Here is a 23,538-nt window from a genome sequence, read left to right as displayed (position 1 = left end):
GCACTGTGGAGGAGACTGATGGTGTTAATATCGAGATGGCCAGCTCCATTTGTCCTGTGATGCGTATGAAATGCCCCATCCCATTGCATTTAACCAATTTAACCAAACCACACTCAGACTTTGCAGCAACGGAATAAAATTTCACGTGTAATAGTGTTAACAGTTTTTATGTTACAGATATGTCTAAATGGCATGCTGCCCCCTTTAGATTAAAGCACATTTCCATGCTAAACAGCAGTGTTTGATGATACCAGTGACACAGCATTGACAGATCTGGTGCCTCTGCAGGCTGGTTGCAGTATGATGAATAATTCCAACCATCTTAGTTTATCTCCATTTACTGTATGTTTCAATGACAAAGACAGCCATATAACATTATTCTACTATATACTGTAAGATGGTAATAGTGAAGAGATAGACAGCATTGGCTGGAGCAGACCATCTGCATTAAATAGAGTAGCTGTGTTAAAGTTGAGCTGTAAACTAGCTAACAATAATTATACTAATACTGACTTTGCTGTGTTGGTCATATTAACAAACCTAATGTTGCCGTATAATAGCCACTGTGATTTACAGGGTTCGTAAACCTGGAAAAGTCATGGAATTTGAAAATAGCAATTTCCAGGCCTGGATAAGTTTTGGAAAAATAAAAATACCATGTCCATGTCTGCATGTCTGCACTGATGATTTGGTCATGAAAAACTGTATGGTCATTAAAAATCTGCCTTGAAGGCATGGAAAAGTCATGGAAAAATCATGGAAATTTATTGGTTAAAAAATGTATGAACCCTGGATTTATTTAGCTGTTTGCCAGCTAGCTAATGTTAGTGTAGTTAGACATGCTGAAATCTTGGCCAACACTCTCACCAAATTTATTTAATGGTCTTGACCTGACTCTTGCAGCAGCTCGAGAACTGACTAAACCATAGTAGCTTTGGGTCATTTCAGTGAAAATGTTAATACATTGGAAATTAAATACATGAAAAAAATTTGTACCCAATGTACAAACTGTGTATCCAGTCAAACTAAAGAAATAATTTTGTTCCTGGTCCTTTGAGCTGCCCTGTTTAAAACTCAGTAAAGGTGGTCTAAGACACTTGGAGTGGGAGGGGCGAGTCTATCAACTAGTAGGCAAGTCGAGACCTGTGGAAACACAACAATTTGGCAGACAGTTGTGGCTTAATTTCCACAGAATGTAAGGTAATGAAAGTACAGCATTAATGTTGTACACAATAATTATATGACACAGTAACAAGAAAAGGTCAAAATAACCCCTTGCCCTCTTAAAAACATGTCTCTGGTCAAATGGCCTGTTTGACAGTTGAAGTTGAACCATCATTTGCATGTTGTCTGGCATTCATTCCAGCGCACCTGGAGATGCGTAAAAGCAACAGCACCTTATTATTTACATATTCATGCTTTTCAGATTTACATTGTAATAGTAAAGCCTCACTTGGCTTTGTTTTGTTATTGTTTGCCCTCTTTAACTCCAAAAAAAAAACATTAGATCCACTTCTTTAAACCTTTAAATATTTCTCTTTTACAAAAAATGGTTAATTGTGAAGCAAAAGTAGCTACTATATTACATCTCTTAAACCATTCTGTTTTGTTGTTGGGTTACAGAAAAAAAATATATTTTCATTTTTGAGCATGAAACCAATTAGTGCTTAAATTAAAATGTGTTTAGTAACTATTTTAACATGTTTAATTAATCTGTACATTAAACACACACACAGTGTTCCAGTCAATCTTACCCAGTAGTGAAAATTTCCTTCGATAAAATACAATGCTCTGGAAAAAATTAATAGACTACTTCAGTTTCTGAATTAGTTTCTCTGATTTTGCTATTTATAGGTTTATGTTAGAGTAAAATGAACATTGTCGTTTTATTTTATAAACTATGAACATCATTTATCCCAAATTCCAAATAAAAATTGTCATTTAGAGCATTTATTTGCAGAAAATAAGAAATGGCTGAAATATTAGCGCTTTCAGATCTCAAGTAATGTAAAGAAAACAAGTTCATATTCATAAAGTTTTAAGAGTTCAGAAATCAATATTTGGTGGAATAACCTAAAAGGTTTTTAATCACAGTTTTCATGCATCTTGGCATCATGTTCTCCTCCACCAGTCTTACACACTGCTTTTGGATAACTTTATGCCTTTACTCCTGGTGCAAAAATTCAAGCAGTTCAGCTTTCAAGCAGTTCGTTTTCAGGTAAAATCAAAGAAACTCATAATTTTAAGTGGTCCCTCATTTTTTTCAGAGCTCTAAATATATATACAGCCCTTCAGTAAAATGTTAAGTGTTACCTATGAAGCTCCATCCACATAAATCGATCTGGGACACTGAGCAGGAATTCATTAAGCTTTAGAAAGCAGCACCTACTAATCCAGTCAGATCAGGTATCACATGTCTTATAGATTTAAAGATAGTCTCAGACCTAATATCCTCATTTACATGAATCATAAATGTGGGTCATGTGGTTATTTGTGGTGTAGAGCCTAAAGCATGTCTGTCCTACAATCGAATATGACAACCCACATTAGGCTCATTTACATGCGATGCCTGTCAAAAGTTTGGGGACACCTAGCTTTCACTAAAATGAATAGAATGGATGTGCTGCTGTCCATCCACCTTTTTTTGTCAAAATAATAATTTAACCCATTTCTTATAAAGACAATTGCTAAAAACAAGACTGCGACTTGACCCAAAGGTGGTTTAGACAGATGAAACGTGTGTAGTGCTCAAGGTTCCTGACATTACAGAGGAAAACCCTGCAATGTCTGAAATGGAAAATCTTGCTTATGATAAGATATAATTAGAAACTCATTTAACTCTATGAATATGAATTACAGGGTGTCCAGATCAGTATATTTTAATGTATATAAAAAAATCAACAACTGCATTAAGTAAGGGTGTGCCATATCATATCATATATATAATATTTTTTAATATCGCCGTCACAAAAATACTTTAAACATAAGCATGTTATTTTAGGCTCATATTGACCAATATGATCCTATTGTGGCTGTTTGTTGCAAAAAGGAAAAATCTCACTACTCTCATTTCCCATTAAATATCTATTATTACTATTAATTTACTTGACTCCTGGACATATAGAGTGAATTTATTAGTATCATGACATGTTGGACCATTGATTTTGTTACAATCTGGTAAAAAATTATAATATAATTTATCAGTAATATTGTCAAATTAAACTAATATTTATTTTGCTGCAGTAGTGTCTGTCATATTGCCATATCACCAAGAATATCGTTATTAGAAAAATATGATTTTCTGGCCATATGGCTCACCTCTAGCATTGAGAAATCTTGTTATTAAAGGAGAACAGTTGAAAAAACAAGGAAACACCTTTAAACTTGCCTTAAAACCAATTTCACTACTCTTTTTATCCCCACACTTTTGATGGTCAGTCGTTGGGAGCTTCTGACTACGTATGTGTGTTTTCTGTGTGTGTGTGTTTTCTTTGTGTGTTTAAATGCTCTGGTACCGATATTGTAGGTGGCGAGCGGTGCTTTCTGGTGGTTGTGGTGGACATGGTGGTTGTGGTCTCGATGAAAGTGGTGGACATTTCCGGGGGCAGCGCCGTGGTCCTGGCCGATCCGGCTGAGGGCACGTCCCCCACCAGCCGCACGCTGCCGTTGATCCGGATGTTGGGGTTGCCCTGGGCGGCCATGTTGAGCACTTTCAGGCCGTTGTAGTAGAGGCCCGAGAGCTGGCCCTGAAATGGCCTCTTGCGGTCATTGCCTCCGATGGTAATGGTGGCCTGGGTGTTGAATATCGTTAGCTGCCGCCCTGAGAGGAGAGCAACAGGAAGACCCAGACACATTCATTAGAAAAGCAGGTCAAGCCAAGCTCCACATGGCTCTCTTTCAGCATGACCATTGCAGAGATTAATGATTGTTTTAACGTTAGCGCACCTCGCAAAATGTCAAATTAGAGGATCTGTAAAAAGTTATAAGGTCAGGCCGTAAACGGGTCATTAGACGTCTCGGTTCTGGACGAGTCTACGTGAGAACATATTCCTGAAGGGATGACTAGAACAGGATGAATGATGGCAAAGATTATTATACATCTGAGCAAATTACAGGAATCTATAAGCACTCTCATCTAATCCTCCAGTTTTGTTAACAGAAAGTCCACTAATGTGGGAGAGCCTGTAGGAGAACAGCATGAGCTGACTGTATATCACTACATGAATTAAACATGCTCCTGTGGAGAAATTACAATACGGTGCCTAAAGCACACCAGGCATTACCAGCTGGGCATTAAAACGTAACATCAGATGAAATATGCTGTATACTGTACAGTACAGTACTGGGGTTACAGTAGGTAAATCGTCTACTATGAACCAATATATACAAATATGGCTGTAGAAAAATAAAAAATGAAAGTGATTTAAAACGTGAATTAAAATGACTCAAAGAAGGCACGTCACAGGTACACAAATGCTCATTTAGATTATAAAGCTCATTTATGATGTACTTATAATATTTTTATCAGTAACTTCAACACTGATTTTATGGGAGTTTTAGTTGGAGATCTGGACAAAATAGTGAGAAGAGTCTGTGGACTGGGTTAGCAACTAAACTGGAGATTCAATTAATGTACATGCATTCTTTGTATTGAGAGAGAAAGAGAGGAGAGAATCAGAGATAGATAGATAGATAGATAGATAGATAGATAGATAGATAGATAGATAGATAGATAGATAGATAGATAGATAGATAGATAGATAGATAGATAGATAGATAGATAGATAGGGAATATGAGGGAATCAAAAGATTAAGGTAAAATACAGAAAAAGAGAATAAAGAAAAAGGTCAGTGAGAGAAACAGACAACAAGCAGGAGAGAAAGAAGAGACTGAAGAGAGAATCTAGAACAGCTAAAGAAGAGAATAGAAACAGAAGAGAAATAAAAAGAGGCTGAGAGATATAAAGAACAGAACAAAGATAGAATAACAAAAAAACAAAGAATGGGAGAAAAAAAGAAAAGACAGGTAGGAAAGAAAGAAAAATCAGAGGGTGAGAGATGGAATAAGAGAATGAGAGGAAAAAAGGGGGGAGAAAAGAACAGGAAGAAAATAAAAAGATAATGAAGAGAGAAAAAAGTGCAAGAAGACAAGAGTGCAGGACGAAGGTAAGAGAGAAAAGGAAAATGAGAGCAGGATGGTGGAAAAACAAAAGAGAGAGGGGAAAGGGAGCGAATAAGAGCAAGTTAGTCAGGAGAGAAGGAATTGCAATAGACAGAAACAATAGAGAGAGAGAGAGAGAGAGAGCAGAGGAATGAGTGGATGGTAAATCTGTGTGTAAGGCGTGTTTATATAGACTGACAATAGCTGATGGGTAATCTGCATGGTAAAATGAAAGTTAAAGAATGGCAGAGTTTACCTTTCTCCTGTAGCCACTCCTCTACGGGCCGGGCATATTTGAATGGGATTTTCTTATTTGCCATTTGCAATCTCTCATTATCGTTGTTGCCTTTAAAGTTTAAAAGACAGCTTTAACACTCAGAACGACAGGCAGTTATACAGAAAGCATGTGCTCTCAATATTTTAAAAGACATTTAAACACTTTTAGAGGGATTTAGAAAAAGACATTTAGGGGTTTTTTTTGACCGCAGCTTGTTTTGGCTGTGGCGGGAATCTGCTGGCGTTCATTTCTCATCAGTATTGTGACAAGAAATGGACTGGAACAAGAGGCTCGTTATCATCTTCTGCCGAACGTATCAGTCATTATCAAAAGTGCCTCTTGTGGGTTTGAAGTCAGTCCATTCAGAATAGAAGCGTAATGAACACCAGCAGGCTCCACACACTTTCTGACATGATTAGATGCTTGAGGTCAATCCAGCTTCAGTATCATCTGCTTATAAATCATTCACGCCACAAGCATGCATGCTGGAACACACTTTCTGGAGATGTTAGAGATGGACTTCCATTTTTAGAAGAAAAACTCAACATACATTTGTATTGTTTCATGTGTAAAATCATTAACAAAGCAGCAAACACAGTACAACAAGACAACACAAACTAGAACTGGGGGTGGGCGATATTTTTAAAATATTGTCATGTAACTGCTGTAATTAACGTTAAAACACAATATGATGAACATTATCAATCATAATCTGTCAAACAGTGTAATTAACAACAGGCCACATTTACACCTGTACTTCTCTGTACTGTACTGGTCTCACTTTATTTTAAGGGTCAGAGATAACATCACATTACAGATGCATCATACTGTAGTAGTACAGCTTGTGTAAATAATCACACGTAAATCAGATTTATAAGTGCACCTAATAGCTGTATCAGCATTTTATTGCATATGTGGTTATACATGTGTGTTAACATAAGGATAATTGTATTCACATGTATAAATTACTGCTTTTCCTGTTACAGCTATTCAGATACAAAATAAACTCAACAGTAAAATTGATAGATATACAAGGTGCATTACTGTAACTGATCTATAACAGTAAATACATCACTAGTAGATATTTTGTTATTGCATGTAGTTTTAATGTGTAACTACACAGTTAAAAACAGTTATTTAATCCTGGGACAGAAATTATTTATAAAAGTGATTTTTTATGTAAACATTCTTAACTTGAGCAATACAATTAAGCTTAGCCAATCAGATTTGCTAAATTAAAATGTCAGTTTAAAAACAACAGTTTTACATATGATATCCTGTTATTTTATTGTTTAAAAATACAGAAAAAAATATATTTGTAAGACTTATTTTCAAACCTTAACCTAAGAATTTAATTGTTACTATATTATGGTAATATTTGTTTATAACTAATGCTTACTGAGCCTGTCAAGTTGATTCAGTAGTAATAATGAAGGCTAAAAGTTAAATATATTAATGTTTCAAATGGTTCTTTAGATGTTACATATATAAACAACCTTATTTGCAAAACAGATGTTTGTGAAGTTTTTAAATATTTGTTTGGAAACAATTATCAACCACTGAATCACCTTTATTCTTAAAAGTGTAGATCAGTCCAATTTTATTTTATTAATCTATTTTACCACTCTGTTTGATTTATGGAACCTTTTCCAATTTAGAAAAGTTAAATATGGTATATATCATATTGTGTTTTGTAAAAACCTGGTGAATTATTATGACATCATAATTTTGCCCACCCCTTAATTCAGACATCACAGGCTGGACATGTGCGAGCAGAACAGCAACTGCTTTAGCGTTTGAAAGTACCGGTAGCTAATAGAAAGCCATTGGGATACTGTGTGCTTTGTGATGGTTTGTCTCGGGGTGTTTGTTTTAATGACGAGCCCGCGGCGCTCGCCCTGATATTCTACACACAGGAGGAACAGCGAGGGGCCGAGCAGAAGCGCTGCCAAGCCATGCTGTTCCTACAACGGAGTCAAGTGGAGAGGGAAAGGCGCCATGCTCCAGGTCACAGTGGGAGCCAAATTCCACTACACCAGGGAAGACCACCGGAGGGTGAGTGAGGGTCCCAACAAAGGCACTATCACAGTCATTCCTGCTTTCACACAGCAGGGAAACATGTCTAATGCATCTCTCCAAACCAACAGGCTTTCAGATTCATGTAAACAGACTTGAGACAAAGGGCTGAGAGCTTATGGACCACTTTGTAGTTGGATGTTTTTTAAAGGGGTTCCTCAGAAGTGAGCGAATGTTGTAGCAGAGGTTTGTGCTTGCCTTAAATGAAAGTTAACAGATGTGAACAGATAATATTCCTTTAGATTTTGAACTCTTTTTGTTTCTCCATCTATAAGAAATGTTTGAAGCAATGGAAAGGGCAAAACGTGTACTTCTGACATATTTTGGATAATCATGGCTATTAGAAGCAAGTAGTGGCACATGCCTATCGAAGTAATGTAACCTACCAAAAAAAAGTCGCCACCAAAAAAAAAAGAAGGTCAGATGCTAATATTTTGTTGGGTTGCCTTTAGCTTTGATTGCGTTTTGATAAGCTTCTGCAATGTCACAAGATTTAATTCAATCCAGTGTTGCGTTAATTTTTCACCAAGATCTTGCAGCAGCATTGATGATGGTAGAGTCTGACCACTGCACAAAGCAGCTCTTCTCCATCCAGCACATCTCAAAGATTCTCAATGAGGTTAAGATCTGGATTCTGTGGTGAATTCTCTCTCAATCCATGTCTGAAAATGAAGATCTCATGCTCCCTGAATCACTCTTTCACAATTCCAGCCCCATGAATCCTGGCACTGTTATCTTGAAATATGTCCGTGTCTTCAGGGAGGAAAAAATCCATTGATGGAATAACCTGGTCTATATTCAGTATATTCAGGTAGTCAGCTGACCTCATTCTTTCAGCACATACTGTTGCTGAACCTAAACCTGCAGACCAACTGCAGCATCAACCACACATCATTTACTCACTTAAATCCAGGTGGAGACTTTTTTTGGCACTTTTCCATATCACTGCATAGTTTCATATTGTGGGTCTCATTTTGTGTTGAATCAAACGAAACTGCATAGCCCTAGACACATAAAAACCTCATTGGTCAACAAAGCATGCTGTGAGGCAAATCAGGATGCTGTAAAGGTCAATTTGCAGACATCAGAGAGTAACTACTAAAATGTGAGAGACTCGCTGAACTAACGTGATGGGTGGGATCTCTGTTTATAGGCATCAGTACAGGTTTCAAAAAAATCAAGTCAGTAAACAAAAATAATCTCTATGCGGCTATAACAGATTCAGCAAATAATGTGTATTTATTCTTTTCCAGGTATAAATAAACTGTTGACAATAATTAAGCGGGACTGCAGCCACCTCAGTACCACCACTTCCTGTGTCCTTGTTTTAAGAGCCAAACGTTTAAACGATAGCTTTCGAAACCCTTCTCAAACATCATTACTGTGACATTAATACATTATTATAACCCTTTCAGACCTGAATTATGTTCCAGTAATAAAAAAAAAAAACAATAAGATAAGATGAAAATGCTTTTGTGTATAACGCAATCAAAAACTAGCTTTAAGAAATAAATAAACAATCTAATATATGATATGTATGGTGATTGCAGTGGAATCATTTATTTAATGTAAATTTGTTTCAAAAATCATTCCTAAGCAGTAAAACAACTCATAACATGACCGAGGGGAAAAAGGTGATCACTGTGCCTCATTAGCTGGAATGCCACCATGCTTCACTCTAATGTGCAGATTTTCATTTTTTAAATGCAGTGCACATCTATCCCAAGATAGCATGAACAAAGGGTTTTAATCGGGTAGTGGTGCACCTGTGTTTTCCGCTGCCAAGATAGCAATATAGGGCTGCACAAAATTGGGGGAAAAAAAAAAAAATCTACATTGTAAATGTATTTTTTTCGATCAAGTGTGAAGTCATCCCCGAGCACTCAAAACCTGAGGAAAACAGCAAAACAACAGTAATCTGCCCTTTAATCAGGCATTTAAATGACTTTTAAAAAGGTAAATAAGAGCATTTTTCTTGGATTAAAAGCATGAATTCAGCTGTAACTGGAAACATCTGCGCAAAACTGTGCTTGTGTTTAGTCCAGCCCCACCCCTCGCGCTCCTCATCCCCCTCGCGCTCTTCAGGCAGCAGCAGCCTGTCACTCACACAGATACAGAGACAGCGATGTGTTTCTACTTCTTGTGTCAAGAATCAAAACATTGCAACATGATGTGCTTGATTTAATTGCTTTAAGTGACACTGCATGTCCTGCGATGTGACTATTGCACATGCGCACATCGCAATGATGATGCTTAAATGATATATCGAGCAGCCCTATAGCAATACCATGCCAATCGGTGTAGATATATTCACAAGCACTGTTTCTATTTAAGCAATGCAGGTGTATGGCGTGAAAATAGACTGTTGATGGGGTGAAAGATCTCATTAATTTTTCCAACTCGCCTTGCACAGGGTGTTAGATAGGACATTATAATAGATGCAGAGCCTTACGTGGTTAATTTATATATATATACAGTGCTGAAGGTTGGTCTTAGTAGTGAGTAAGTGACCCAGCCACATAGTACAGCACATCGCTAAACTAGGATTTTACTCTTCTTTTACTATTCTTGAATGAAGCTTTCCTGTATTGCTGTTGTATTTAGTCTGTCCCATCTCATTCACAAACCTCAGTGTGTGTGTGTGTGTGTGTGTGTAGTACACTTAACATCATAATTCACATTAACAGGGATGGTGAATGGACTCCACTTCAGTGAACAGATTGGCCGGTTTGTCTCGGGAAGGCATGACTGAGTGAGCGGAGCATCTGTGGAGTGGGAGGCATGGCCGGGGCAGGTGTGTGAGTGGCGGTCAGGGGGAGAGGTGGAGCAGGTAGGGCAGCTGGTCAGAGCGAGTGGGTCACTTATCAGCATCACACAGAGAGAGGCAGCATGCAGAAGTCATGACCTCGCTCTCTCTTTTTCTACCTCTTTCTTACTCTCAACACACACTGTGTATTTTCTGTATGAATTGCCTTGAGAACCAAAGAAAATACATAATGGTCCTGAAAAAGGGACACTTATCTGAACATGAGCTGTATATACTATATATAATACATAAGGGCACTTGGACTAGCATAAAGAGGACATATTATACCTATTCTTAAGTTAAAATAGGTATATGGGCTCTCACAAAAGATCTCACCAGCTCAATTCTTGCCAGTTTCTTGCCTTTTAGAATGAGCCGTTTATGAGCTCTGTAACCTTTAAGCAAATAAGCTATTTCTGGTCATGCCAGTTTCACACAGAGTTTACAGCACGTTAGTGTTAGCTTGTCCTAAACGGCAAAAGACGAACATGATAGTTCATGCTTAACTTCGACAGAAGCACAAAACTCATTATTTGAAAGTGCTTACATCTTTCTCATCTGCTGATTCGTTGCAGACAGTAGGCACAGATCCCTCCCTCAGACGAAATCTGCTGGTTAATCCTGCTGAGTGAGGTTCTTAACCAGCTGCTCCAAATGGTGTTTCTTTAACGGGTCTTGTGGAAGGGGCTCTGGTGGGGTGGGTGGAGCCAGGATGGTTCTATAAAGGTTTCCTTATTGTGACGTAACAGTAAGGGAGCATCCAAACGGCTCATAGAAGCATATCATTTCTGATACCAATTTTTTTGCACAGTGTTTATAGGGGCCGTTGAGACATGAGTGTTAAAAAATACAAATGCATGGTGTTGTGCTGAAATCCAGCTCCCCTTGGTGTTGTGCAGGTGCATCAAGGAGCAGTAACGGTACAACAGATTATGGTGCTGGCGATTCTGTATCTACTGTAACTGTTAGATTAGGAGAAACCTGCACTCAAAGGGAGGAGTCACATTCTGGCAAGGAGGCAGAATTCTGCACAACACCTGGAAAGGCAACCTGCTAAATTGAAAGTTTTGCATAATATGTCCCCTTTAACATTTATATCCAATTTCTAGCCTTTATGTATTGATTGAATAATAAGTAGTAAGAGTGAACACAAGAAAACATTTGCACAGGACTGATGGCTGAGAAAAAAACTATATTAGTATACTACCGTCACCAGCTAGTGTGCTCACTATGGCAAGGCAATGTGACCCTCCTTGATCCCCAACAGTGCATCAGGAATACATCATGGAAGGCTAATATTACCCTCCACAGTGGACAGACCTGTCTGTGTAAATAGTCATTCTAGCAGAAATCACATCCGTATTTCATGGAGGAAGCCCTTAATGTATATTATACATCCCACAGGTGAGTTCAGCATTCTTTAGCTTCCATAAGACATGGCAAATATCATGGAACATAGAGCTGGTTTCTGTCCAATGGCATGTAGAGAATTTCAGTGAAGCACTGTACATGTATTAATATTTACCATGAAGGATACAGACACACAGGGTATTTATCCTAACATCCATCCAGCTCATCCTCATCACATCTTGTTCCCTCTTATTCTATTATTTATACTCACTCACACTCTACACCCCACCCACCCACAACACCTTCTCCACTGAAAACATGTTTTTTCTCTTTCCAAAAGACCATCTCTTCCCGTCACGGTTTTCAGCAGGCCTGTGGTTCCAGTGTTCCAGGATCTTGATCCAGACTTCATTAAAAGGTTCAGCCCGTCTGTGCTGCCGTTACGGACACTCATCCAGAACAGCTCCCCCTAAAAATAACCCCTCTGATACCGAGAGCACCTGCCGCAGCCCTGCACCTGCTCCTGCATCTCCTCTCCAGCTTCCCCAGGGCCCCCGGCTCAGTTCCTCTCCGAGTCTACGGCCGAGGCCTAGCCGGGGTCATCATTTATGCAAACGTCAGCCTTCCAACAAAACAAATCAACTATTTATTTAGGCCAAGGTATTCAGCGCTGGAGAGGAACACGCTCGACACTCTCCTGTTTTTCCGGTGCCACGGACGAGCATCTAGTTCGCAGACGTGTTCCGACGGCTGCCGCTTTGATCCGCTTGAATAGAGGGCACGACACTGACGCAAGCTCCCGGGGACATGAGGGAGTCTCTTTGAAATTGAAACAGCACCACGAGGTGTTAACACGGGCACAGGATCACACACCGGCGAGGAATAGCTCTCCCGCTGCGATTAACTTTTACAAACATATCCAAGAGGTGCTGCGAAAGTCTTGAACATTTCAATTCCATTTAAATAAAATAAGAAATAGCAAAGCCTACCAAAGCTACAGGAGAGAAGTCAGCTCCGAAATGTAATATTCATGAGGCGATACACTGGCACGGTCATGTTGTCACATAATTAGAAGCTACACATGCCTTTGCTTGTGCTTTTGACAACTTTTTTAAAGGAATGAATGGAAGCTTATTCAGAGCACAACACCTTTATCATCTCAGAACGAAGCAGGCAGATAGTTGTTAATACTGGAGTTGAATACTGATGCTGGAAAGGTTCTCAGCTGACTGTTCTCGCAGGAATCTCCAGAGCTGCTCCCTCTTGATTGGTGCTGTGCTCAACACGCTGTTTCGTATACTGGATTTTTTTTTTTTTAACATACATTAAAACCATGGGCAGACAAACTAAACTAAACATTAAACAAAATATTTTATGGCATTACACAGGGTTCTAGTTCCGAGCCTGTGGAACAGGTGTTAAATACGACGTCATATAAATACTAGAGTGAAAACTGAAGTGTGGGCTTAAATTTGTGGATAAAGGCAAGGAACATGTTTTTGTTTTTTTTTCTTGCACATTTGTTTCCACTCAAAAGTTCTCAAAAATATTCTAACATTCACATCTTTTTTCTTATGTACAGCTCTGAGTTTCTTTGATTTTACCAAATTAAAAACCTCTGGAATATAATCAAGAGGAAGATGGATGATCACAAGCCATCAAACCAAACTGAACTGCTTACATTTTTGCACCAGGAGTAAAGCAGCAAGTTATCCAAAAGCAGTGTGTAAGACTGGTGGAGCAGAACATGCCATGAAGCATGAAAACTGATTAAAAACCAGAGTTATTCCACCAAATATTAATTTCTGAACTCTGAACTGTTACCAACCTCATACACCACCTTAGGTTTGATATAGGGTCATTAATTCTAATGCTAAAACTACTGTGAACTCTTTGGTTTAGCGTATCTCATGGCATTCCACAGGGCTTGATTTTGGGGCCTATTAAAGTGATATTAAATATGACTGTTCTTGAGTTGAAGTACATGGACAATGTGATCAATCATTAAAAAAGCAGGCCTGTGAACAGTTTTGCATGAATCTGAATCATGAATCTAATGCAGATTTTACTAAAATTCTACAAAGATATTGGGGAATGAGGGCCATTCTTAGATCATTTCAATAATCTTTGGATTTGAAGGATAATTCAAGTATACGCTTGGTTACTATATGGTTATAGTAAATTATTATAGGTAGACAATAAAGGTAAAGAGATTTTAGTCATTTTCTACCAGTCAATAAGTAAATGCAAAAAGCAGCACAGCAACAATATAAGTTGTTACAAATATATATAGAAATATATGATAATATATTTAGCATACATCCTATCTACTGGGCTTGTAATGCTTTAGTCTGTATCCACCCCTTTTCCTTTCCTGTCTTGCTGCACAGATATGAGCATTTGTGTTTTGTTTACTATGTCTCCACCCTCTTCTTCTCCCTAGATTAATATACCTGCCATGTGCTTTTGTTGTGGTTTCTATGCTCCTCCCAGCACTTCTCACAGTAATTGTTCCCCAGCGTTCTTTATTCATTTTCTCAACTAAACACTCCTCTGCTTTTGTCTTGTCCTATGCCTGAGCCTTTACACTTTATATCCATGGGTGCAATGCAGGAACATGCTGCAGGACACTCCACTGTAGTAATACCACACCTTTATTTACACCTAGGGGCAACTTAGCATCGCCAATTTATCTACCATGTGTTTTTTTGGGAGCTGTAAGGAAGCAGGAGTACCCGGAGGAAAGCTCAAAATCCGGATACTGAAGCGAGAATCAAATGCACAATCCAAGACCCTGGAGCTAGCTGTGCAGCTCACATACTACCATCTGCACCTCCCTGACATATACTTAGTTTTCCTATTAACTTTAAATAAAGACATTACTGTATGCTTATAGGAGTATAATTAATTATATCAAGTACCGTTTGATAGGGCTGCAACTAATGATTGTTTTGGTAGTCGACTAATCTAACGATTATTTCTGTCATATCTAAAAACGATAGAAAGAGCAGAACATGAGGTCTAACTGGCATTTAAATATCTGGATGTTGTTCAAACATAGAAATGAGTGATATTTGGTGATTTAATATGTAATCTGTTGTATATGGGCACTTTTGGAGACACAAACTAGGTCTCCCATTGCGCTTCTGTTCCCAGCCCTTTTTTGTAATGTGGTACTATTGCAAATTAACGATTAAGTCGACAATAAAAGTTGTAGTTGACAAATTTAAATAATCGGCATTGTGGATTATATCGATTAATCGTTGCAGCCCTACTGTTTGATCATTTCTGTTAACTTACTCATCATTAAACTTTCACACACTGTGCAGAACAACTTATTTTTTTTTGCCATTTTTGTTCTTTGATCTTCTAACAAAACACATCAATAAATCACTGACCTGAGAATTTTTAGGAGTGTGTATACAGCAATCAGTGTACACCGATCATCCATAACATCAGAACTACAGGTAAAGTGAAAAACACCTATTACCTTTATCTACAGTGGTACCTGTCAGGGAGTTGGATAAATAAATTTCTGGAGGTGGTGTGTTACACCCAAGGGTTCAATTGTGATGGTTAGATGACCTCCAAAACATCAGGAAAGTCTTGTGGGGTGTTGAGTCTATTTGTTAAGTCTAGTGACAGAAAGGCGCCTACGAATTTAAATGTATTATTACCAGTATGCAGTGAACAGTACCTACTAAAAGGAGGCAAAAGAGTCAAGGGAACTTGAATATCTCAGCATACTTTTTGTGATGACCAAAACCGATGACCAGGAAAAAAAATAACTTATTACTTATATAATGGGCAGATCTTGGTGTCAGATAACACAGGACACCTGCAGATACCTTAAGTTAGGGAATGAAGGCTCATCAGGTTGTGGGTAAGATCCCAAAGTTCAATAAGATGCCACTGTTGGACCCTTGATCAAGGCTCTTAACCCAAAGTGCTCCCCAGGTGGCACAGTGAACACTGCCCACCACTCCGGGCATGTGTGCTCAAGAGTGTTTATGTTCACTGCATTGACGAGTTACAACAGAGACCAAATTTAACTGTGTCCAACACAAATATGGCGAGAGAATGTCTAGAAAAGTCTGACTTGTTGGGGTGGCACAAAGAAGGACCAACTTAATATTGTTGAGTGCTAATGAGTGCTAATGTTAAAAGTAATAAGTAAATGCAACCAGCATGAATAATACAGTAATCATGCTACACAAGAACCAGTTTGGAGTGTCCAAATAAAGTGTCAGCACTGGACAGTGAAAACACAGAAGACATCTTTAAAATGCTCACATGAAAATTTAAGTATACACCACAACAAGAAAAGCCCATAAACCACTCCTGATGAATATTTTAACTTCAGTGTGGAAGAAGAACACCACACAAATCTCTGAAGAGTTTAAATTCTCTTCCTTATTTCAAAGCAAAGCTAACAGTGCTCATTTCCACGTAGGTTGGTTGGTGTCCCAGTAGAGAGCTTCTGCTGATCTTCCACGTCTACAAAAAGCCAAAAGCCCAAATGTGAAATGTGGCTGTGACTCCAGAGGAGCTCTCCTCAATATCTTCACACACAATAAGAGTGGGAGCATTTATCTGGGCATCCTTGGTGGTTTCATTTAATTGCGGGATTAGAGGAGCGGCTCATATTGAAAGCTTATCTTTCTCCCCCTCTGGAGAGATTTATAAGGGCAGGAGATTTTGTTTTTGATACGAGTAATTGTATTTGGCTGGTAGGGTACATGGGTATCTCTTTGGCACCTAAGAAACTGGCCACCTTAAATCTTCCCAAGATAAAGGATCCGTTCCTGCTTCTAAAAGCCAAAAGTGAGCCGTGTCGGCTCTGTTTTTGCGCCCTGGTTGTCCTACTGTCATTCTGAAGGGCCTTACACAAGCCATTCTATCAATATTCCCCCCACAGCAGTTACAAAGGCACACTACAGCCTGCAGCTTATACACAACGCCCCAGGGGTTTCTTATCATCTTATGGAGTGTGCTGTAAGACACTGGGCTGCTCAATCTGATTACAGATGATGTGGGGTCAAATCTTTGTGCGCATTATGTACCAAGATGCTGACTTGATAACTTTTTTTTTTTTATATATCTGAAGGTCTGCCAGATACGGCGAGCCTTCTGTACTGCCTTCTGGTCAGAGGAAGAGGGAGGAAGAAGAAGAAAGGGGAAGAAAAAACTGCGTTAGCAGAATTTCCCAGCGTCTATACTGAGCCATATATGAGTCATATTGTTCTCCAGAACAAGGAGGCTCATTCATATTAAACAGGCCTACACAAATGAGAGCAATCTTCTTAAATCACAGCATGATGGAGGCTGAGCTGCTACAGAAACTTGTGGGAGTTCTCCCCTCTGCGAATCACTGCATCAAGTATGCCTCTTCCCTTAGCAACAAGCCTGACCTAGGGACCACCCTGAAGAACTTGGAGACAAAGCAACAGAGTGAGTGTGTTTTGTACTGATAGCTTTAGCAGAGGGTGGACAGATAGGAGAACATACACAGCCTGACCTCAAGGTCACAAAAACAGCCAATGGATCAGTGGATCACAACATTACACCCATGCTTTAATAGAAAAATCCAGACAGGACCTCATGTTATTTAGGCCTACAGGACATGACATTGCTGAAACAGCGTATTAGCAATCCCAATCAGAAATTCTAATATGGCAAGACACACAGATTCTTAAAGAATCTCCAGCTGGCATGTTCTACCAAAGAAAAAGCGCTACAGTGTACAATGTACAATGACTGTATACATATACAATTAAGTTTTTTTACATTGTAAATTTAATAATGAAGCTTTACAGGAACACATGCTGAATTATTTTCCGAACAAAATACACTAAACAAACCAGAACATGCTTTATACATTAGATTATTCTATTTGATGACAAATTTGCACACTCTTCATGAGGTAGAGTCATCTGGAATTGTTTTCTCAGAGTCTTGAAGGAGTTCCTGAAGGTGCTGAACAATAGTTGTTGCTCCAGCTCATCCCAAAACACCCAAACGACAAACTTTTTTTTGTTTACTATGCAACTTCATATGTGTCCTTTAATTGTTTTAATGTATCTAATATTATACATATTATAAAGAAAAGCATTGAATGAGAAAGTGTGTCCAAACTTTTGACTGAAACTGTAAGCATGGATGCTTACTTACGTATGATTAACTAGCTAATTGCCAATCTGCTCATCTATGTGCCAATATTAGCACAGGAAAACACATTGTTAGGACACTGAAGATGGAAAAACAATTTGGAAGAGATACATATATAGAAAATGTATGTTTTGTTTATGTAAGTTGTTTTGTTATTGGAACATTTAAGGATGTGTGGAGCTATATACATCATACCGCAACAGCCAGCACAGGCACTAGACATGGCGGCTTTACTTTTACAAGCTCTTTGTGTAAGCAAATTCTACTTTTAGTCATAGAGTTTAGATATATTTAAATTCTATAAAATAGTATGTCATCCTATCATCAATTATTCTGTAAGAATCCAGGCAAGACTAGTCTATTAAAGCCTAGGTCTTTAATACTGACAACAGGGAATCCCTGCTGGTTATAATCCATCAATTTATAGACAAATTTACTGTATTTCATGCACATCATCTCTTTTAATGTACGCTTAAGAGCGTCTTCAGGCTAAAAGCATTGTTCTTCTATGAACCAAATCCACTACTTCTTTGAAATATTCATTTTCAAGTAGGTTATCTCTCCAGAGTCTTCTGAGCTCCTTTTTCATATTTTCTTGTAGGATAATATTTTCAGGCTCTCGAGTAAAATAAATTGGTAAATCCTGTGGATTAAGGAAATATTGAACCAATTACATCCAAAACAGTCTGTAGCTATGAGTGAACCATAGAATTATGGCAGCATTTCAGTGTTAAACTTTAAGTTCACTTTTTCCATAAACTAAAAAAAATGGTATTATTTGTACAGTATTTGTGCTGCTTAAATTAGTACCACTTTCTTTGCAGATTTTAAACCTTTGCAAGGAAACAGAACAACATGAGCAACACTGCGGGATGTTTAGAGACATAATTACTATAATATTCTTGTTCAGTCTGCCTTTGCTGCTCTACTTACTTATAGGGAAGACAAATCCATCTCAATTTCACATCTCTGTAGTTTCTCTGGTAAAAATGAGATCAGATGGCAAGATAAAGGAGACATCCTTAAGTCTCCAGCTGCTCAGATATTTTTCCTGAGGTAATACTTCAATACTAATCCATAAATTAGACTTAATTGTTCCTCATACAAGACTAAAAGCCTTAGAATACTTTCTGTGGCGATGACGTTTGCTTGCACATGGAGGCTGGCCGAACTTTACAGCTACAGACACTGCATTTCAGCACTGGTAAATGGCCAATTCGGCTTCGGACAACACTGGCGAATGCAGAGGTTCTAAGAGTCTTCTGTAGCAGTGCAGTTTTCTCAATTCTAAACTGAGAAGTGCAGTTTTCTCAATTCTAAACTGAGATTGTGTATAGTTAATATTTCCATCCATCCATCCATCCAACCATCCATCCAACCATCCATCCAACCAATCAACCAACCAATCAACCAACCAACCAACCAACCAACCAATGATGCACACCCTCTTAAAGTAGTCTACTATTCTTAATCCGAGCAATAACAATAATCCCTCACTAAGTCGTGCATGTCTTAGGGTTTATACACTTTTTAACCAATACATTTCCTTGATTTTTCCATGCCTTCAAGGTGAATTTTCATAAAATGTTGACACACAATCTTCAATAATAAAATGTGTATCAGATCCTGAGAGCTCCATTGTGTAGGGCTAAATTACTGAATAAACTCAGTGCTGATTGACGTATTTGTTTGCTCAAACAAAGATTTTCTTTGTCAGTATATGGAAACACCAACTTTTGTAGACCAAATTTTCATGACTTTTCTAAAACTTTCTGTGCATCTTTCATTTTCCAAAACTTATCCAGGCCTGGGGATTACTTTTTTTGAAATTCCATGTCTTTTTCAGGTTTTTCATGAACCCTGATGTCTCTAGCAGTTTATGATCTCTCACCAAGAGGTACACTACCTAAGAGTGAGAAGCCTCTGAGAGCCTTTTTAAAGGGCAGCAGATGAAACAATTTTACACTCTCTTGTGGCAACATCCAGACCACTCCTGTAATGCAATTGCATATGTGTACATTATTTTTTTTAATGAGTTTAATGAGTGTATTTTCACATAAGATTCTGCTGTGTGTGTGAATCCCATGGGGGGAACAAGTCCATTTCAGTGGTGCAAAGCCCAAGCACCTCAGACAGTGAAGTGAACCTGCTTCAGTGGAGCATTTTACAGCCAGTAAGTAAGAGAAAGAGAAGGAAAGGTACCCAGAGAGCTGCATCTCTCCCTCTCTCCCAGCCTCCCTGATGACACCAAAATTATCCAGCTATTTGACTGAAGTGTGCAACCCTGGACCACTGTCACTGGGGTAGCAGAATAGCAGAGCCCATTGCACATGTAATCGTCTGCCATTTTCCCTGCTGCCACTCGCTATTACCCAGTCTGAGACCTGGAGCTGCCAGAGAAGACACAAGGACATCAAAAAGCCCTATCGCAGCATAAAGCCAAAAAAGAGTCATCTCTTCTCACACACACACACACACACACATGAACGTACACACACACACACACACACACACATACAGCTTCGCCGCCATGTTGAGGCATCACACTGTGTATGTAGCTTCCCCCTCTGCAACCCCTGGCTCATAGAAGCACTTGTCTCCTGAATGGAACATCAGGACGACACACTCTGACATCTTATGCCAAACTCCAGTGGTGTGTGGGACGGATTGGGGCTGCAGTCTGTTATGATGTAGATCTGGAGTGACCCCCTCCGCTTTGCTCTTTTCTTTATTGGCAAAGGTACAGAAGACTTTATACTGATTCTGACCTCAAATTTGGCTTCTTATTTTCTTACTATATATATATATATATATATATATATATATATATATATATATATATATATATATATATATATATATTTTTTTTTTTTTTTTTTTTTTTTTTTTTGCTTTTAAATAGTGCTTAAAAGTCTCATTTCATATTTTTCTCATCAATTTTGTATTAGTATGAAAGCCTTGTGAGTCGTCTTTTTTTGTGTGTGTTTTTGTGTTTCTGTTTCAGGCTGTTTTAGTACAGTGGAGGAGTGGGCAAAGAAGAACAGCAGAATTTCTGCTCTTACTCAAATATTCACGACATGCAAACATCTTGTCTCCCTCCATGGGCGATCACAAGCTGAAGTAGGCGAGACCATGAATCCTAATTTACTGGTTGATGTCGGTCTGGGTCATTTCCCTGATTTACTCGTTTTTCTGTCTATTTTCTTTTATTGGCTTATGAAGGTATTAGATATTAGTTTCATGTGCAGCATGAATATGAACTCACTTAGAATCACCTACTGTATTTCAAATATGGGGATTGTGGCCTGATGCTGCTTTCAAATTTGTAATTACCATTGGAAAATTGGGTATCAGAAATTAGTGTTTTAAGGCAAATGAGTTGATTTAAAGCAAACTGTTTTAGAGGGTGTATGTGTTTCCAACCAAATGCACTTAAACATAATTCATGTTGTACTTATAAACTCCAGAATTGTAAGTATGATCTTCTAGAATGCAAAACCTGAATCTTGATATACACTGTGTGGATAAAATAATGGAACACCTATTTATTCAGTTTCTCCTGAAATCAGTATTTATGAAAAGGAGTTAACCTTGTTTTAATACAGTAACTGTCTACTTTTCTGTAAAATATCTTTACTTGGGTTTAGTGGAGCATTGCTGTACAGACTTGGATTTGATTGCATTAAGCTATAAGAGCATAACATTAATTGAGGTAAAATTATCTCAGAATTGGCAAAAACTATTAAATTAACTCGCACTTGTTAAATTAACATTTTTTAAAACGAGTATCATGTCTCATTAAAGGTATATATCAGTGTTATGCAGCTTTATAAAAACTGCTCTTCGATTTAGGTGTTATGTTTTTTTATATTAGGTTTAAATGATTAATCATGGCAGTTCTAATCTAAAGGACAACAACAAAAATAAAATAAAATATAATACTAATCATAAAAGTTTTAGATACATAGGCTATTTTTAGCCTGTTGTATTTCCACCACATCTCAAGATCAAGGACTGGAGTATCTATTGATTTATTGACTGATACCCGATACTCACTGATACCATTTCCTTTTTTCCCTTTTTGGTCACCCAGAACCAGTAAACAGAGATCTTGTTATTTTAGATTTGAACTTGAATGATGACTCTGTTTTTCTGTGAGAGTGTGTGTATGTGTGTGTGTGTGTGTGTGTGTGTGTATCCCCTCTAACACACAGGTGCTGCTTGCTAATAAGCGCACCACCACCATGTCCCTAAACTGTTCGTTAAATTCAGGCCTCAATGACTCCCTGAGCCCTTCAGAGCCTCACACTCCAGAAAACAAAAGGGCGGACTGTCCTCTGCTGTAAAATCAGTGATGAATGCACTCACGCTGTCCGCTTGCTCACTCTTTCACGTGTTGGCGTGAGCTGAATGAAGAGATCAGCAGGTGTGTGTCAGTATTATCATGCAGGAACTGGTCAGGCTCTGGCCTAGGCTCCAGCTTATGAAGCTGGTGATGATTTATTGCATTGGGGGAGTTTGCTGCTTTAAATGCTGAACACGATGATTTGCTTTTTATTACTCTCGCCACTGTGAGGAAACAACTCTGCAATACAATACCACACAAATATAGAAACTCCGCATAGCAGCACAATTACAGAAACGCACTGGACTTCTGAATGGGACGTGTTTTTACATCAGGAGTTTTATGATTCAATTTCAGTTTTCCAGTAGTAACTATCTTTATTTATTTCATCATTTACCTGGCCTACTTTTATTTGCTATTGTGAGCTACACCATATGTCCAAATGTCTGTGGACACCTCTTATAATGAATGTGTTCAGCTACTTTAAGGCAGCCATTGCTGACACATTTCGTCTAGTTTCTGCACTAGAGAACTACTGCTAGAATAGGACTTTCTGGAGCAGATAAAAAATCATAAACTATTGGTGCACAATGTTAATGGTGTGAGAGTTACAGCTGTATAAACCACTGATAATTGAGTTGTGGAGCTTCTGAGATGGGGTAGTTATCATCCTACCCTGACTTCTAATGCTCTTGATGCTGAATGCAACCAAATCCACGCACAGCAATGCTCTACAATTTAGTAGAAAGCATTTCCTAGAGAATAGAGACAGTTACTCCAACAAAAGCATTTTGAATTTTATCAATTTCCATTGATTTTATAAGAAAAGATGAATGAACAGGTGTCCCAATGTTTTGTCCATATAGTTCCAGTTAATATGCAGTTAATTAAGCATTCTGTTGAGGAAATGCCTGATATTAATAATATCCAAATGTGTCAATTGTATTTATTACTCTGTAGGTAGAAGTATAGATATTAGGGTTCTGTAGAAGTTGCAGGATCAACTCAAGCTTTTTACTCTTTAAGTAAAAGTGTAAAAGTACTTGTTATACTACTACTTTAAGAATGAAGGTAAAAGTAATGTAAAATGGTGGGAAATGCCATTGAGAATAAAAGCAGTGCACAGAGTCCTATAGTGCACTACCCCCCTGCCCAAAACACATTTTTCTAAAAGCCATTATAACTATAATGTTATATTATTAAAATGTTAATATTGATAAATGTGGGATGCACTAGGCTCCCTAGTGTTTCAGCTGCATATATGCTGATTGTAAATGAATGTATTTTAGTAGAATGTAAAAATAATAAATAAGCTTAGTTGGACTGGAGTTTGTCTGGAGTTCTCTCGAGTCTCT

General features: G+C 38.2%; 1 protein-coding gene across 24 annotated transcripts in view; it reads right to left on the bottom strand.

The window, feature by feature from the left end:
• The window catches only part of nrxn3a (neurexin 3a), a 504,128-nt gene that overhangs the window by 46,492 nt on the left and 434,098 nt on the right, over positions 1 to 23,538 (bottom strand). For 19 of the 24 annotated variants that reach the window (XR_007424264.1, XR_007424265.1, XR_007424266.1 and 16 more), the window contains 2 exons: positions 5,418 to 5,507; positions 3,516 to 3,820 (listed from right to left, as the gene is read on the bottom strand). Coding sequence is in view for 21 of the 24 variants with exons in the window: in XM_049464234.1 (XP_049320191.1) it covers positions 3,516 to 3,820; positions 5,418 to 5,507 (395 nt within the window). In the remaining 3 variants the exon portion in view is untranslated. The remainder of the gene's footprint in view (positions 1 to 3,515; positions 3,821 to 5,417; positions 5,508 to 23,538) is intronic. The other 5 variants (XM_049464231.1, XM_049464238.1, XM_049464232.1 and 2 more) reach the window with 1 other exon arrangement.

The sequence above is a fragment of the Astyanax mexicanus genome, chromosome 14, assembly GCF_023375975.1.
Source record: "Astyanax mexicanus isolate ESR-SI-001 chromosome 14, AstMex3_surface, whole genome shotgun sequence".
Lineage (NCBI taxonomy): Eukaryota > Metazoa > Chordata > Actinopteri > Characiformes > Acestrorhamphidae > Astyanax > Astyanax mexicanus.
The sequence above is the reverse complement of the archived record's forward strand: the minus strand, read 5'-3'. Positions and strand labels throughout refer to the sequence as shown.